General features: G+C 42.9%; 1 protein-coding gene across 1 annotated transcript in view; it reads left to right on the top strand.

Annotated features, from left to right (window-relative positions):
- The first annotated feature begins 401 nt into the window (after positions 1-401).
- Positions 402-18,237, top strand: part of adamtsl5 (ADAMTS like 5) — a 63,390-nt gene continuing 45,554 nt past the window's right edge. Inside the window, exon 1 of the mRNA XM_085358130.1 lies at positions 402-1,077. Coding sequence (XP_085214256.1) covers positions 1,058-1,077 — 20 coding nt within the window. The 5' untranslated portion in view covers positions 402-1,057. The remainder of the gene's footprint in view (positions 1,078-18,237) is intronic.

The raw sequence follows: 18,237 nt of genomic DNA, 5'->3' as shown, positions 1-18,237 counted from the left end.
AGTTAAAAATATTTTAACTTTATAAAAATGTAACAAAAGTGCTTTTGAACTACAATAGTAAAAGCTCTCAGTGTTACATTTGCCCCCAAGCGCTACTTTCTACTTGATTGATATAAATTGTGTTTTTACTGAAGGTATTAAATGGTACTGTTACAGTGCAGACATATATGTTCCTTCAAAGATGTCTGTTGTGAGTTGCTCCATTTCCAAAGTTGAACTGATCGTAGTGAGGTGAAGGGATGGTAAGTTTTACCGCCTCTGAGTTCCGACGCGCTGCTGTGCTGTGACGGGGGAGAGAGGCGTGTTCACGGCAGGAATGCAGCGCTCAGGTGGAGAAAGAGAGAGGGCAGCAAAGAGAGAGAGGGAGACACACGGACACAACAGCAGCAGCCGAGCTGTGGACAAGTGGGATCGGCCCGTGGCCCCCGTGCTCCTGAGAAGTCGTCCCCGCTCCTCTGTGCGCACTTTGGCCGGACTGAGAGGAAGGTCACGAGGAAAATAGAGGGGAAAGTGCCACCGGCGCTACCTGCTGCGACCACAGTCAACCGGGAGTCACCTGCCGGGAGGCAAAAGTGCATTTTAAGCGTAGTTGTAGGAACACGTTGGAGTCGTGGAAGATGGTTTATAAGAAGCTCTTTTTTTAAAGGACAAAGGGCCCTTCGTGTCACTTTTTGCACTTGCGCGTCCAGCAAAGGAGGTCTTACAAAAATTAACGTATTTATTATTTTCAGGCTTTACTTGTAACTGATGTCATGTGTTTTGGGAAGTGGGACGCAGCTGTTTGGATGGACAGGCACTTCAGCTGAGAGAGAGTGAAAGACAGAGACTTCCTTCAGAGTGTCTGCTAAAAAAAAACAGCGAAGGCAGAAGGAAGAAGCCTCCAGCAGACGCAGGGACATGGATGGTATCGCTGTCTTTGAAATCCGTGTGTCGGCGCAGTCTGCAGATTGGGTGCACAGCGCGTCCGAGCCGTGACAGTTCATCATGACAGAGAATCCAAACTGCACCTGAGCGCGAATGTAACGTTACCGGAGCCCACTCCACTACAGGATCCACGATGTCCTCAGTCCAGACGAGGTAAGAACGAGGGGCTGTAAACGATCTCTCTGATCAAGTTTATCTTCCACCCGCAGGTGGGATTAATATACTGTGATTTCTAATACGAGTCCAGCTTTGATAAGAGGCGACAAATTCCAGAGAAGCAACATGGAGCCGTCTGTCCTCTGGAAGGAGGAAATATTTGGTGGCTTTAAATATTTACCTTGAGTTATTTTTTTTTCTTGCAAGGAGCTGCAAAGCCTTGAACATTTCTTGCACTGCATTGAAGGATGGGAGGTGATAAATTCCAGGGACAGTTGAGTTTTTCTCTTCCCCAGTGGGTTGGACGGTGTTTGTTTTGTGGTTTGATCCATTCCAAGAAGTTCAAGGAAAACTTGTGCTGTGGGGCATCTTTTCTCAGTTGTTTTGGAGCATATTTGAAAAAGCTCGTTGCTCGGGTGCTTCTGTATTTCGCTTTATTTGGTTTGTGCATTTGGTTTGACTTGGAGCAGCTTAGTTGATCCTGCAGTCGCCTGTGAAGCCAGGGGCAGAAGTCATATCCAGTCTGCTGTAGGCTACTTCCTACCAGAGGGTGAGGTAATCCCCCTGCCATATCAGTGATATTACAAGTCCCGACTCCACATTCCACACGCCCTGATACTCTACCTTTATCTCCTAAATGTCACTGCCTATAAATACCCTGGTAATATTTTATCTAATCCTTACCCTGCAACAGAGAACACAAACACAGAGGACTGCAGAGAGACTCAAACTTTGCAAAGCTTTTTTCATATCTGCCTCTCAAATGGACCTGGTGTGCATTTGATGCCGTGCATCAGGGCACATTTGTAGGACCGCTGTCAGCCAGGCTGGTGTGCAGCAGGAGAAAGAGGAGAGAAAGAATTGGCTCAGGGCACATTTTCTGTGTCGGGTAACTCTTCAGAGGAATGTTTGTTTGGGAAGGAGCTGTCAGACTCATGAACAGGTTTAATCTTCTTACCATGGAACACTGAGCATATAGCTTCAAAACGAGGACACTAATTTGGTGTAACACGCAACGATGTCACTCTCTCCTCCAGCAAGGAATTTCAATCCTTTTCTCTCGCCTGGGATTTGCGCTTTAAGCACTAGAGAAAGACATTAGTGTTTTTTTTTAAGTGGCTCTTTGTAATTGATGGATTATCCTTGATGTGTAACGAAAGACAAAAAGTTATGCAAGCCTCAGTTTTCTTCTAATAAATACAATGTTCTTAATTTAACAGATACAAAGCTGAGGTACATGATTTTGCACTCCAGTTTTCATTTTTACAGACATTTTCTGCAATGGCCTCTACGTGCATATAAAGCATCTGGTCCATGATGAAGATTGAAGGTAGTTTTTGAAATTATGAAAATATCTCCTGTATTTTGGCTGTAACTGCTATCACACCTGAAAGCCTGAGACTCCATTAGAGAAGCAGGTGATAGTACCATGAAAACCACTGGAACCGAGGGAACAACATTGATCATCAGGCAACAAGTGAACGAGCAGTGCTTGAAATGCTGGAAACAGGAAAAAATGGAGATAATGATCATAGAGACTTTGATGATGGCTATATTAGAAAATCATAGCAGTGCCAAGAGGGCAGGTCTTGTGGAGGGTACCCTGTATGTTGTGGTTACTAGCTTCAGAAAGCTGTGAATAGTAATGGCCATGGGGAGATTCTTGCTCCTCTAAAAGACTTGCTAAAATGTAAAGGCTGCTAAAAGTTTATGGAGCAAGTGCAAACCTCCAGAAAAATGTGGAAGTACCAACAACAAGCAGTTTCTCTAATGGCCATGTGAGGCTGGCTCCAAACTGAATCAGTCCCCAAAGGCTGCCATGTTCAAATCTGGCATTTGAACATGGCAGCCTGGGACAAAAAACATTTCAGTCTCTTTCTATTGATAGTCTCCCTCCATAATAACTGTACAGGAGCTGGATTTTTTTAAACTCACCTGTTCAGATATTTAAAATGCTGAAAGTTGGTTAATGGACGCAAATAAATGTAGTCCAGGCCGAGTGCCCAATGAGGCCTGGGTTTGCTAGGCCTCCACTCCATTTTTAATGGAAACATCTCACAAATGAAGTGACCTGTTTTGTAGTACTGACCATCCAAGAAATCTGTGCCTTAAATTTGATGAGTAAAATTCGAGTATAGGGATGGGTACCGGTATCCGGTGCCACGATGGCACCGGTTCTGACATAAACGGTAGTAACCAGACCGAAAAGCAGCGCACATTTCGGTGCTTTATTTCGGTGCTTTTTTTCCTGAGCTGTGATACACTTCTAGCCAATCATTTTACGTTTCCGAGGATAGTAGGCGGGGCCAGGTACGTACATTATGTTAGAGCAGAGCTACAGATTAAAATGTCCAAGGCGAAGCGGTCAAAAGTCTGGCTGTACTTCACAGCAAAATATGCAAACTCAGCAGCAACAAGTGCTTTAAGCTGATACTGTGATACTGTCAAAGGAGGTAACACCTCGAATCCGATGAAACACCTGGTGACGCATAGCGTTTTTTTTAAAAGCCGAGGAATGCGCCGTATTTGATAGCTTGCTGCAAGACCTCACACTGTGCACGTCGGGTGGGTTGCCAGTTATCGGACCCGGAGCAACATCCCCCAAAAACCCGAAGAGGAGAGTCCTGGCCCCTAGCCCTGCCAGTGTAGCAGAAATGATGAGGATGATGATGCAGCAGCAGCCGTTCTTCTCTGCGTGAGTAGCTTAATGTTGTTCGTGTGTAATTTACGTTGAGTAGGCTAACCACGTTATTACATTAATGCATGTAAGGTGAACTAGCAAACACCGTCGTAGCTACATGCGGCTGTCTTCTTGTTTGATGGCAGATGCTCCCTTCACCCTGGCCAAAAAGGCTAAAATGACCAAAGAAAAAGTGGAAAACAGTTAAACATGAGAGGTTTTTGGACAAAGTTTGTTTTTTCCATTGTTTAAGCACTGCTTCCAGCCAAGAGTGATGCCATATATGCCCCATAGCTGCAGAAAAGGCTAACATTGTTATCTTTTTACAAAAAAACCCAGCTGAACATGAGAGGTTTTTGGACAAAGTTTGTGTTCTCCATTCTTTAAGCACCAGTTCGAGCACCGTTTAAGCACCGGCACCGTTTCAAAAGTACCGATTTGGCACCGGTATCGGATAAAACCTAAACGATACCCATCCCTATTCGAGTATCTTTCTAGCTTGATACTAATTAGCAGATCTGTGCACCTACACGTTTGCCTATGAATACAGCTTGCTAGCATTAGCTGATAACTGATACCTTCACTTCTGGCTCCAAAGATACATCCAAATCACCAATGGTGAGGCTTGGAAATGCATAGTCCAGGGTGATGTTGCATTACAGTCTTATACAGTCTTTGGTTTGGAACTTTGTTTATGCTGTCCATAATCAAATGTGCCTACATGTGAGAGTTAGGGCCCTTTCATATAGAAACTGCAACATGCTAGCTGCGACAGTATAGCTGTGTGACCAATAGAAGTTCAGAGCCTGTAGTACGAATGAAGATCATGAGTGGAAGCAAGAAAGTGATGTAGTACAGCCAGAGCCCAGCGCAGTGCACGCCGCTTCCTGTGTGAAAAGGGTGGATGTGAACCATGGAGCAATGGAAGAAGGTGGTTCAGGTTGCAAAGACAGGATTATTTGGACCTGTTACAAACTTCTTTGTTGTGGATGCCACAGGACATCTTCTGGGTTGTTGTGGAGTCCACGCCTTAATGGGTCAGAGCTGTTTGATGGGAGACCTACATGAGCGAGCAGATGGTTTTAATGTTGGAGCTGATTGGAGTAATGTTGCCGCAAGGAAAAAAGTACTGCATCACAATTTGCCAGTTACATCTGTGAATTATCCAGTCTTCATTTTAAACTCTGGGGCTGGCTGGTTTAAATCTCAGTGCTCCCTGGGAGCTGTAATTAAGAACACATCAGTCAAACAGTCAGATTCAGATTCTTCAACTTAGGTCCTCGTACATTTTTAAGAGTAAAAAGGCCCATACATGGAAGGAAGGCAACTGTACCATTATTATAACTGTATTATTACATTTATTTAAGCTTCTTATTATACAGATAAAGATACTGAATTCTTTATAACATTTTAATTATTTATTAATCGAAGAACCACATTTGTAAAGTAAGTAAAATTGTATTTATATATCACTCTTCAAGTCAAATATCATAAGGTGCTTAGAGTTAAAGTTTAAAGAGATTTAGTGAAAGAGACCAGCGAGTCCACAGATCTCAGGCTCAGAAGAAAAGAGATCAAGAGTCTGGGGGCCACTGTTGCTAAAGCTCCTTTAGTTTTGTATCCATACATCCACAGCAGGTCCTTATCACATGACCTCAGGGACCTGCTGTGGATGTATGGAGCTAAAGCTCTCTGATGTGCACTGCTGCTTGCCCATGCAGAGCTCTAACATTTTAAAACCAAACTCTTCAAGTGGACTCTGATGTTGATGGGGAGTACTTGGACTCTTAGTCTGAACAACCTGCACACGCTCCAGGGAGGACTTGTTAAGACAAGCGAACACAGGCGCCATCATACCGGAAACTCTCGTGATGATTCAACGTGGAGAGTTTGATGTCCGTCCAAGTCATGAAGTACTTCAGTTCTCAGTCACAGCTTCTCCCAGTTTAAAACTCTATGCAAAAAACCCTTTGTTTTTAGATACACCCAAATGACCTAAGACAAGAATAAAGGACAGAGCAAAAATAGTACTTTAATTCACAAAACAGATTATCTGCTCAAATAGGTCAGATCACAGCCACAGCTACAAAAATACCCACATTAAAGATGTTTTCTTGAATGAAATCAAGGCATGAGAGTGATAATCAGGATGGGAGATGGTTCAGATGTGTCCTCGTCAATGGAAATAATATTTTTGGTTTAGGTAAGGAACAGAGTATGCTGGAGGACGCAGGACGTCAACGTTGCAGTAGGAAGCTGGCAGGATGTCCAATCATTGCACTCTCACTTACTTTGTTGGTCAACGTCCAGAACAGAGCAAACTAAAATGAAACACTTATTGGTCATTTCATCTTTTTCACTGTTGTCACTTTGTGTTCCTCTGTCGGTACAAACAGTAGCTGAGAACAATCACTGACTTCAGGCAAACAACTGGAATGCTGTTATCGATCCAGCAGCAAAGTAAACTCTCGCTGTCTCTTGTGCCGATTTCTTGGAAAGATTCAGCCAATAATCAAAGACTTTTTAAAGTAAACCTCAGAAACTCCTATAATGTAAAACTAGTCTTTCCACAGGTGAGAGTAACAGAAGGTTAACAAATGGTAGAAGGTGGAATCCACTTTGAATGATTTCCTGTTGTGGATATTCACATTTATACACTTTCCATGTTACTTTGAAGCAGGTACTGGCTTATCTGCAGCGGCCCACGGGCTCTGTCGGAGACAAAGATGAAGCCATGCAGTCATTCCACAGACGGACGCTTTCTAGTGTCATGGACCAGGTAGATAAGGCTTTACTGCTCTTTGTGTCTATCTGAACTCAAGCTTTTACTCTTTAGTCTCTTTGTGTCCAAGGCGGACATGTGACGTTTTTGTCTGTTAGCAGGATGAACCTTTGTGGTACAATGTGAAAACTGATTGGTAACAAGGAATAACTGAACTGGATGTGATCTAAATCATAGCTTCTGCCACTGGATCATTAATGTTTTTAATCCATGATGTAGAAAATCTGACAGAGACTTGAAACTTGACTCCCAACCCTCAGGATACATTTATGTCTACTTAGTGTTTATGTTTTTTTTAATCTAAGACAGGCTTCACTCTTTATGTGGATAGAAGACATTTTGAAAAGCCCATTAAAACATGGTGGGTTTAGCCCACATGTCATCACAACATCAGTTGCGTGCATCTCTCCACATTCTCATGTTGTGAGACCGTGACTGTCGGTGACCTGAGAGGCTCTGCTTCAATCAAAGTGGCTGTGAAAAGATAATCTCATAATCCCCGAAGTATGGTGGTGTACCAAGGTTGTTCTCCCTGTGGTGGAAGGAGCAAAGTGAAATCAAGTGAAGCAAAGCAAGCCAAACAAAGGGAAGGCACCATAGTTGAGTCTAGACATTTTGGCAGTGGCCATCTATAATTATTTTACAATTAACCACAATCCTTTCTGAGCGTTTAACCCTTTAAAGCCGGTGGGAGCGGGCACGCTCCGTTTTGCATAGCTATTTTTAAATCCCGGTAGAACTGCAACCACGTAAGCTAGCGCAATAATTTTTTTTGCATATGAAACTGGAGGAGTTGTACTTACATCTTATGCCATCAACTTGTCCTTGGTCACAGTTTCCTTCCACATATTTGCAAAAATTGCATAAAAACCACTTGCAGCAACAAAAACATAATATTCCAGAAACACGGTTTACCGATCCGATCAGCTGTTCATAACACTTTGGAATAGTTCATCAGCGCAAACGATCGCATGTCTGCCATTACCTGCCCGGAACCGGAAGTGACGTCATTTTCATGGAAATGTAGTTTTTTACCTTCAGGGCCTCATCAGCCTATACTGGTGTTTTTAAAAGTTATGTTTGACTTTATGACTTTCTGTATTGTTTTTGGGATGCTTAGAAGTCAAATTGTACTGCTGGAAATAGTTTATTTTGATGCATATGCTGTTTTTTTTGCAAATTTGCATTATAATATTTATTTTCGTTTTTCCTGCAGTATATAAAAATTGGTGTATTTCAAAAATAAAACTATGAAGACACTCAAAATAAATTTCCTGTGGTGGGAAACTATTTTGTGCAACTTTTTTGTATTTACAGTTCTGAGGCATAAGCCTCTTAAATTTCTCTAGCTAGAAATATATGTTAAAAAAACAAAAACGATTGTCAGTTTTTTTTGTAGTTTATTGCACTTTTTTGCAATTTATGTAGTTACTATGCACTTAATGCATACATATTATTAAAATTTGGGCTATAATGGTTGTATTGATGTATAGCAACTTGAAATGCTCCCTAAAATGGCACTACAGCATGTAAAAATATAATATAAGCTCTGGCGGACTTGGTTCTATGGTAGGTCTTAAAGGGTTAACAAACAGTGATACTGGATTTCTTTTTTTCTTTTTTTACTACGTCTTCAAGTGAAACAGCTGCTGAGCCACAGAGACTTTTGCCTCGTCTTCAGAGAGGCTCACAGTCCCGAACCCTAACCCAGACCAAGGCCACTGACTACTTAGTAAGCACAGATCCAGGGATCAGAGCCGGAATCCGGCGCTTCAGACTGAACATCTGGTTCTTTCATTTTATTCAAACGCGTGCTCCACGTAAGCATCAGACCCTCCACCAGTCAGTCTTGGGTCATTAAATCTCAGGGTGGGTCAAAGGTCAAGTCTTGCCTCTGGTTGGAAGACATGTTGCTTTTCCAAACTTGGTGGGTGTGCAGATATTTGTAGGGCGCCATACAGAAACACTTACACCGAGATCCCACACAAAGAATTTAAATGAGCAGAGATCTTGAATTGAGGTGTCTCCGGTGTTGACGTGACTCTCGGCTTCCAGGAGGTCAGAGGTCACATTCTCACCTGCAGCATAATCAAGCCAAAGCGGTATAATAGAATCCGTGTAATTGCATGATAGCTGTGTGGAGCTGTTGTTTATTTGTGCAGGGTGGGAATGTGAGAGCTACCTGTCTGTTAGGGCGTGTTTAAGGCAAGGTTCGTGAGTTCACTCACATTACAATGTAAGGGTGGGGAGAGTGCAGAGAACTTTACCTTTCTTAAGACCTGCTGACGTTAGACACAGGTGAGGTACCTGTCTACATATGGGTTTGTTGCCAAGTCACAGTCACTGCTCATGGCAACCCACTTTGTGAGTCATCATAAGGAGACCAGACCAAACCAGTGTTTCAAGTCAAAATTTTATGATCTGTCGATGGCATATGTGCAATATTCCAGATCTACAGCCCAGTGAAGCCGGTGCATGTGATTCATCTGTGGTTATAGGTGATGTTGCTCCACAGACACTCTTAAAAAGGTCAACAGAGAGATGTGTAGGTGTGCGTACTGTGTAAGAGCTGTTGTTATGCATTGTTAAATATGACACAAAACACAAAAGCATAAATTATAATTATAGACTGTATATAAAAGATGGTGACTGCCTGTCAGAAGGACTGCATGAGGATCAGGTGCTGAACAACCAAAACTGGCACACATGTACACCCTCGCTTACTTAACTATATCAAGGGTCTTACCTGTTGGCATGTGGTTGCTAGGCAACACATGATGCTACCTAGCAACCACCTTCAACCGCCGTTTTAGTTTACTAACAGGTTAAATTAGGCCATCTACATCTTTGCACCTATAATACCTCAGTATCATAACCTCTCATTTATATCCACAAAGCTTGAATTGTGCAGGATATATTATGACACCATCATGTTCTCCAGGCAACAACAGACTAAACTCACAGAACAAATAATACTACAGCATAATAGCAAGTACTGCTAAATAAAACTGAAGCACTTTAACCCTGTATTCTTTCTAATGGTAAGTAGAGGGTGAAGTGTATGAGGAAACTGCCCTAATATTCACTTCATGTATAACCTGTTGGAGGTTCCATTTTTTAGGGCAGAAATACCGGGGTAACTCGCATATCTCACGGAGGAATAAACCATACACACGTTTTTTAGAGTTTTACATCAGAGGGACACACCTTCCTCTGCGCCACCATTTATTACACACACACTTCCGTATTTATACCTTTCAGGTTAAGAGCACATACATATATGACAGGGCAACACCCCCACTTGCTCTTAACACTATACATTACACATTTACATGATATACATATTTACATGATATTCACATATCAACATTTTATGTTCCAACCAAAATATGCGTAAATTCATCTATTTTCACTTTACTTACAGCCTTAGTCATGATGTCTGCTACCATGTCTTCTGTTGCACAATATTTAACTTGTACTTCCTTCTCAGTTATAGCAGACCTAATAAAGTGATACTTGATATCGATGTGTTTACATCTTTGACGGTTTATAGGATTTTTGGACAATGCAATTGCACCTTGATTGTCTGCAAGAATGGTAACTGGTGAATAGAGCTGGGCGATAGAACGATAACGATATGTATCGCGATATAACTTTTACTCGATAGAGAAATTAAGCTATCGCGATAGACCTCGCCGCTCTTGTCCTCTTAAAATAAAAAAATTAAAAAAAATTTTTAAAAAAAGGTCAGCCAATCCAAACTAAGTAGCGCAGAGCCGAACCAATCACAGCCGCAGCGTCACGTCGCGTGACTTGTTCAGCACAAGTGCCAAGCCGCACGTGTTTGTTTGGGAAGCAGCCAGCGCGTAATGGAGGAAATGAGTGTGCCGACTAGAAAAATCAACCGAGCGTGACCGAAGAGAAAACAGATGATGGTTCCAATGCCGGAGAGATTGTCGAACGGAAGAGCCATAGAAGTTCCGTAGTGTGAAGGTATTTCGGCTATTTCAAGTCTGACAAAAAACAGAGTAGCTGCACTGTAAATATGCCGAAAGCAAGTCTAGAAATACAATAAACTGGTGCATGCGTCACACTGTGCGCCACGTTATTGTTTCGGTGAAATGAATTTCTACAATACTGTTACTGTTAATTCTACTCTCTGCAGTGTTTAAATGCTTACATATACACACAGTTACTGTCCCTCCACACATACGACTCGGTTCTGCTTCTATGCCCCAGCTTTGTTTACTTTTTCCCACCGAGGCTTCTAGACTTCTGATTGGCCAACATTTCTGCACGGTTAGGAATCTAGCGCCACCTGCTGCTTTGGCATGTTCATAGCAGCGTTTTCCTTCATTTCTGCCTTTATGTGTGGACGGGATTATTTTTTAAAACGAAAACGGAAAATCTCCGTTTTCAAAAATACCCGTGTACGTGTGGACGTAGCCTCAGTCTCTGACTGGAAGCGCTAATTCGTCATTCGGCTTTTGTCAGACTAAAGTAACTGTTAAAACTCAAATTCAAATTTCAAATTCAAATTTTATTTGTCACGTACACAGTCATACACAGTACGATATGTAGTGAAATGCTTGGACAACTGCTCGTGACCTAAAGAAAACAAAAAAGGAAAAGGCTATGAATAAGATAGGAAATAAATATGAAAAATTAAAAAGGGTAAATTTAACTAGGAAGGAATAAAATATAAATTAAGGTTAAAAATGAAATAACTGTACAACACAAATTAGAATGAAGGGTAAATTTAACTGGGAAGAATAAGATAAAGATAAATATATAAATTAAAGTTGAAAATAAAATAACTGTACAACAAAATACACAATACACAATATAGAACTATATAAGAATGTATGAAGAAATCTAAATATAAATAAATATATACACACTAACAGCAGCTGTACAAGTATTAACCGGAAATGAAGAATATAGTGACCAGTGTTGTGCAAAACCAAAGTCCAGAAAGTCCAGTGTGTGTGTAAGAACCATATGTGTGGGTCAGGACCGTGTGGTGGTGTGATTGAGAGACCGTATCGCCTGCGGGAAGAAGCTCCTCCTCAGTCTCTCTGTGTTGGTCTTCAGGGAGCGGAATCGCTTTCCTGACCTCAACAGAGAGAACAGTCTGTTGTTGGGATGGCTGAGGTCCTTCACCATCTTCCTGGCCTTGGTCCAGCACCGCCTGCTGTAGATTGAGTGCAGGTCAGGGAGCTCGGAGCGGATGGTGCGCTCAGCTGACCGCACAACTGACCGCACAAAACTGTTTGAAAAGCTAAGCTATACAACAAGGAGAGATTGAGAATTTCCTTTTAGTTCTCAGTTTATTTGATATTGACAAAAGTTAGTCAGTTTTGTCTGTTATTCTGTAAAACAAACTAAGATTTATTTTTAGAATTAATATTTTGTTTCTAAGTGGAATTGACAATTTAGTCTGTTTCGTTTGTTCTATTTTGAAACTTAAACGCTTTAGCGGCTGCCTTTTGTGTAGTTTGCAATATTTGCCTTTATTTATCTGAAAAAGTCTCATGTTCCTTAAGTACATCTACCCTGTTGAACTTATTATGGGAAATAAATATTTAAATAAAAACAAGCTGCTGATTATTTCACATTTTACTTGTGAGCAACGGCACATTTAAATCTTACAAATATAGTTATTTGGCTTATATCGTGATAGATATCGTTATCGCCTGAAATGAAAAAAACATATCGTGATATGAAAAAATCTCATATCGCCCAGCTCTACTGGTGAATATTGCCTTTTAATGTCCATGCCATTAAGTAGCTGTGAGAGGTATAAGCTTTCTTGTACTGTGGCGGCCATCGCCATGTACTCTGCCTCGCACGTTGACAAAGCTACTGTAGCTTGCTTCCTGGTTTTCCAGCAGATCACTGGCCCATTTTTGGATAGTACAAAACAATAACCCGTTGTACTTCTCCTGTCACTCAAGTCTGTGGCCCAATCTGCATCGCTGTATGCTATAAGATTTAGGTTTCCTTCTATCCTTTTATAGCACAGCTCTTTGTTTAGTGTCCCCTTAAGGTAACGTAATACATGTTTTGCTGCTGTCCAATGATGCTCTTTTGGCTCAGACAGGGATTGTGACAGTTTGCTCACTATCCAACTCAAATCTGGTCTTGTACATGTCATTAAGTAAATCAAACTGCCCACTAATTCTCTATATTTTCCTGAATCAACTGATTCACCATGTGCACCAAAATCATTTTTGAGTTCACAAGGAGTAGAACGTGGCTTACAGTCAGACATTTTGAACTTTTCCAGGATTTTTGTGATGTACCGTGTCTGATTTAGTCTTATCTCATGGTTCTCTTGTATACAGTCAATACCCAAGAAATGTTTGAGCTCACCAAGATCCTTCATTTTAAATTTCTCATCCAACATTTGTTTCACGTTTCTGATAGCGTCCTCACCGTTGGCAGCTATGATTACATCATCAACCCAGATGATAAGAATCACTGTCTCACTCGCTGTCTGTCTGGAATATACACAATGGTCTACAGGATTTTGTTTGTAACCTTTTTCACATAAATGGTCATGTAACATCTTATTCCAGTTCCTGCCAGATTGTTTCAAACCATATAGTGATTTGTTTAGTTTACAGACCAGTTTTTCACCTGTGTCTGATTTTACTTCAAAACCTTCTGGTTGCTGCATATACACCTCACAATCAATTGGGGCATGCAAATAAGCAGTCTTCACGTCCATTTGATGGAGTTTAAAGTTGTGCTGTACTGCTAATTGCATCAGCGTACGCACTGACGTCATATCTGCAGTCGGCGAAAAGGTTTCTTTGTAATCAATGCCTTGGACTTGGCTATAGCCTTTAGCAACATATCTTGCTTTAAATGTTTTAGTCTGATTTGGGTTCTCTTTTATCACATACACCCATCTCCCCCCCACTGCATTTTTACCTTCTGGCAGCGTGGTTAAAGTAAACGTATTATTGTCTTTCAAGGATCTCATTTCATCTTCCATAGCATCTGACCAACACTTAGAGTTCGATGACTGCATAGCTTCTTCAAAAGTCTTTGGTATGTCGTACATCACCCTGTAACAGTAATCTACAGTCAGTGATGTTTGGTCGTCATCTGCAGTTTGGACATAGTCTTTCAGGTAATCTGGCCTTCTCCTGTTTCGTTTGGGATATCGTTCAGACTCTGTTCTATCACTCTGTTTGTCTGAGTTTTGTGCATCATTTATGCCATTGTCCTGAATGTCACTTTCAGGTTCCAGGATCATACTTTCATCTGATCTCTGGTCATTCCCTGTTTTGTCCTTTCTAGCGGGGTACTTCAAGATGTCCCCTGGAGTCAAATCATCATCTCCATTGTCATCAACCTGAGTGGTCTGGGTTTGGTGCTCAACCACACTTTTAGTGAGGAACTTGACCAACCTATGTCTAAGAACTCGTCCTGTTTTAGGGTAGTAGATTAGATACGACGGACTGTTTTTATCGTAACCCACAAAAACTCCTTCGTCACATCTCGCGTCTAACTTTTTTTTGTTGTGCCCGTAACCGTAGCAAACTGATCCAAAAATCCCCATCCTCGACATGTCTGGCTTCTTTCCTGTCAGCATGTAATAAGGGGTTTGCTTTGTGCGTCTGTTGTAACACCTATTACGAATTACTGCGGCAGTCATAACAGCATAAGTCCATAATCTTTTTGGCAGGTTACTTTCGATCAACATACACCGTGCCATTTCAAAAAGTGTTCGCCATTGTCTCTCGGCAGTCCCATTCTGATGAGGTGAATACGGCGCTGATGTCTCATGCCTTATCGTGTTTTTATTTAACAATGTCTGAAACTCTTTAGATGTAAATTCAGTTCCATTGTCTGATCTGATTCTCTTTACTTGCCCATAGGGGGCGACGTCTGCCAAAAACTTTTCAGTTGCTTTTACGGTGTCACTTTTAGCCTTTAGAAAGTACACAAACATTGTGCCTGAGTAATCATCAGTAAATGCTAACGTGTACCTGAACCCGTCTTTAGCTTCTGGTTCTATCGGTCCAGCTAAGTCAGTGTGCACTAGCTCTAATGCTTCTTCTGCTCTTTCATCAGGCTCTCTATTCCTGGTTTGGATAAATTTGCCTTTTGTACACACTTCACAGTCTTGGTAATGTTTAGCTTTACCTTTTATTTTCATACCCTCGGTAATGTTCTCTAGTTTAACCAAGTCTTCATAGTTGCAATGGCCGAGGATTTTGTGCCAAGTTTCTACATCATGACAGCCATTGCATTCGTCGTTGTCAACATAATGATCAGATGTAACACTGTTCAAATAGTATAGGCGTTCATATTCACTTATCTTAAACCTTGTCCCGTTCTTATGGATAAGCTGGTTGCAGCCCTTCTTGAAGGTTACTGAGGCTCCTTTGGCCGTCGCCGCCTGAACCGAGAAGATATCTTGCGGGTAAGAGGGAATGTAAAGTGCTCCCTCCAGTGTCGCCTTCACCTTTCGTCCCTCGCTGTCTTGTAGATAGACCTCCACATCTCCCCTCTTCAGTGCGACCCCACTCGTCCTGGTCCCGTCAGCTAATTCCATGAAGTGTCTTCCAGGTGTGAATGTCTCATCAAAACTCTTAAATCTCTGAATGTCCGTAATAATGTGAGAAGTGGCCCCTGTATCAACCATTAGGCCTCTCTGTTTCAGCCCTTGATTTCCACAGTCTTTAGCTTTGAACGCGAAACTATGATCTTCTGCATCGGTTACGTGTTTAGCAGTAATCTTCTTTCGTCGGCGACAGTCGCTGTCCTTATGCGTTGAGCTTTTACAGTAACCGCACCACTGCTTCACTTTTTGTTCTTTCCTTTCGGTCTTTGTGTAACACTCACGTGCTATATGACCCTCTTTTCCACAATTGTAACATATGATTTCTGCATTGTCTCTCTCTTTCTTCCAGTTATTTGCCTTCATCACATTGTCTTCAGAACATGTGGCCTTTTCGGTGCTCTCGTAGCTTCTTAATTTAGCTTTGAATTCACTAAATGTCATTGCTTTGTCACTGTGGGTTACATGTATGGCAAAACGGCTTGAAAGATTCAGGCAACCCTTTTAGCACCATTGCAATAAGTAGTCCATCACTTAATGTCTCTTCTGCATTCCTCAGAGCTGTAATGGCAGTCTCAGCCCTTATCATATAGTCTGTGACGCTCTCACTGGGCGTTTTCTGTAGCGACGTTAGCTCCGTGTACAGGCTAATCACGCGTGGTGTCCCCTTACCGGCGTAGTGCTCTCTCAGAATTTCCAACGCTTTCCGTCCGTCATCCTTGGCATCTCTCATCACGAGTGAAAGACTTCTATCATCCAATACTTGGATTAGCTCTGCATAAGCTACTTCATTCTTTTCATCCAAGTCCTTGTCTTCTTCCTCCGACTCGCCGGGCTCGTTCAGAATGGCAGCCTTTAGCCCAAGTAGCCGCAGGTATCCCAGGAACTTTGTTTCCCACAATTCGTAGTTTCTCTCGTCTCCGTCGAAGCATAGACTGTTCCACCGGCTTCCCACATCCCTTCTGGGCCCATAACCTGTTGGAGGTTCCATTTTTTTAGGGCAGAAATACCGGGGTAACTCGCATATCTCACGGAGGAATAAACCATACACACGTTGTTTAGAGTTTTACATCAGAGGGACACACCTTCCTCTGCGCCACCATTTATTACACACACACTTCCGTATTTATACCTTTCAGGTTAAGAGCACATACATATATGACAGGGCAACATAACCTCAGTGCGTTCTTATTGGATTTGTGGTTTGTTAGTTTCACGTCCAAGAGCAACATAGATGATAAATAACTGTATTCTTTTGGATGTGGCTTCCTACCAATTAATAAGTCAGTACCATATAAACATGCAGTGTTCCTCAGTTTCTCAGTTTGAGCTGCTCTTCACTCATCATGTCTTGTTTTAAACATCTGTATGGCAACAGTCAAACGCTCCACATGAAGCTTCTCAAAAGGCCTTAAAAACCAGTGGGTAATGTCATGGTGACTAGCATCTTTTATATATGGTTCATGGTTGTAATTGATCAGACTGAGCTGACTGTGACAGGAAGATGGCGCCTTTGCTCGGCTTGCCGTCTACCTGCCTATGCTGTGTTGTATTTTATGCTTTTATATCAGCCCTGACGTTTAATATATGGAGCTATGCTGCTGTGATTTACGACCGTTCTTCCTTGCTCCACATCAAAGACTCTATGGAACGTCTTTATGATGACTGGGACAGTTATAGAAAAACTTTCCCCCCACCATTTGTGCACTCTTCCACCTCACCGGATTACTTCTTGCTACCAGCGAAACATGCCCTAAGCAATTCCAAGAAGAAATCGAGGAAAAGAGGCTGTAGGGCCGGCATCCAGGTACACATCAGACGAGCCTACAGATCGGAGATTTCCCGACTCGTCTGGAGGCGTCCCCGGTTTCTGCTGCCAGTTACCCTTCCGGATTTGATTGGAAATACGTACTTGCAGCCACTACAGCGTGGATCCTGCCCATCTGATGCTCTGGATTTTGCCAATTATCTCCCCACCGCTGCGCCCTCACAGCCCGCATCGCACAACCGGTGGTTGGCCCCGCCGGTTCCGTGGCGCTGCTGGAGACCTCGCGTGCGGACACGGTGTTTGCTGTCAATTCCACTCCGACAAGCTGATGGGAAACCTGCACTGCCAGCTTTTAATCGGATCGCGCTCTTGAACGCCCGCTCCATCGCAAACAAATACCATGGCCTCTCTGTGTGAGGATCTAAACGTATTCTACGCTAGATTCGACACAGCGAACACCATGAGACCGGACAGTGTGCGCACCGCGGATGACGTCAGTGCGCACACTGTGTCTGAGGAGGATGTGCGGAGGTGCTTCAGGAAGGTGAACGCACGCAAAGCTACTGGTCCGGACGGGATTCCCGGCCGCGTCCTCAAGTCATGCGCGGCTCAGCTGGCTGGAGTGTTCACGCACATCTTCAACCTTTCCCTCTCTCTGTCTGTAGTCCCAGCCTGCTTCAAAATGGCCACCATCGTCCCTGAACCCAAATCCTCCACCATCTCCTCATTGAACGACTGGCGACCTGTAGCCCTGACCCCCATCGTAAGCAAATGCTTCGAGAAGCTGGTCAGGGACTTCATCTGCTCTGCACTACCCGACTCACTGGACCCTCTACAGTTTGCATACCGCCACAACAGGTCCACTGATGATGCCATAGCCCTGACACTACACACTGCCCTGTCACACCTGGAGAAGAGAGACACGTATGTGAGGATGCTGTTTGTAGATTACAGCTCAGCATTCAATACCATCGTTCCCTCGAAGCTGGACAGGAAACTGCAGGATCTAGGACTGAGCAGCTCCCTCTGCAGCTGGATCCTTAGCTTCCTGTCTGACAGACGCCAAGTGGTCAGACTGGGCAGCATCACCTCATCCCCCATCACACTGAACACTGGTGCTCCACAGGGGTGTGTACTGAGCCCTCTCCTGTACTCACTCTACACCTACGACTGCACAGCCACTAACAGCTCCAACATCATTGTGAAGTTTGCGGACGACACTACAGTGGTGGGTCTTATCACCAACAGTGATGAGACAGCTTACAGGTAGGAGGTCAGCGCCCTGACCCACTGGTGTCAAGACAACCATCTCACCCTCAACGTCGCAAAGACAAAGGAGTTGATAGTGG

Source organism: Diplotaxodon limnothrissa, linkage group LG1, assembly GCF_057381915.1.
Source record: "Diplotaxodon limnothrissa isolate DT_005_m linkage group LG1, D_limnothrissa_male_GT1.1, whole genome shotgun sequence".
Taxonomy (NCBI): domain Eukaryota; kingdom Metazoa; phylum Chordata; class Actinopteri; order Cichliformes; family Cichlidae; genus Diplotaxodon; species Diplotaxodon limnothrissa.
Note: the sequence above shows the minus strand (reverse complement) of the source record. Positions and strands in the feature narration are given on the sequence as shown.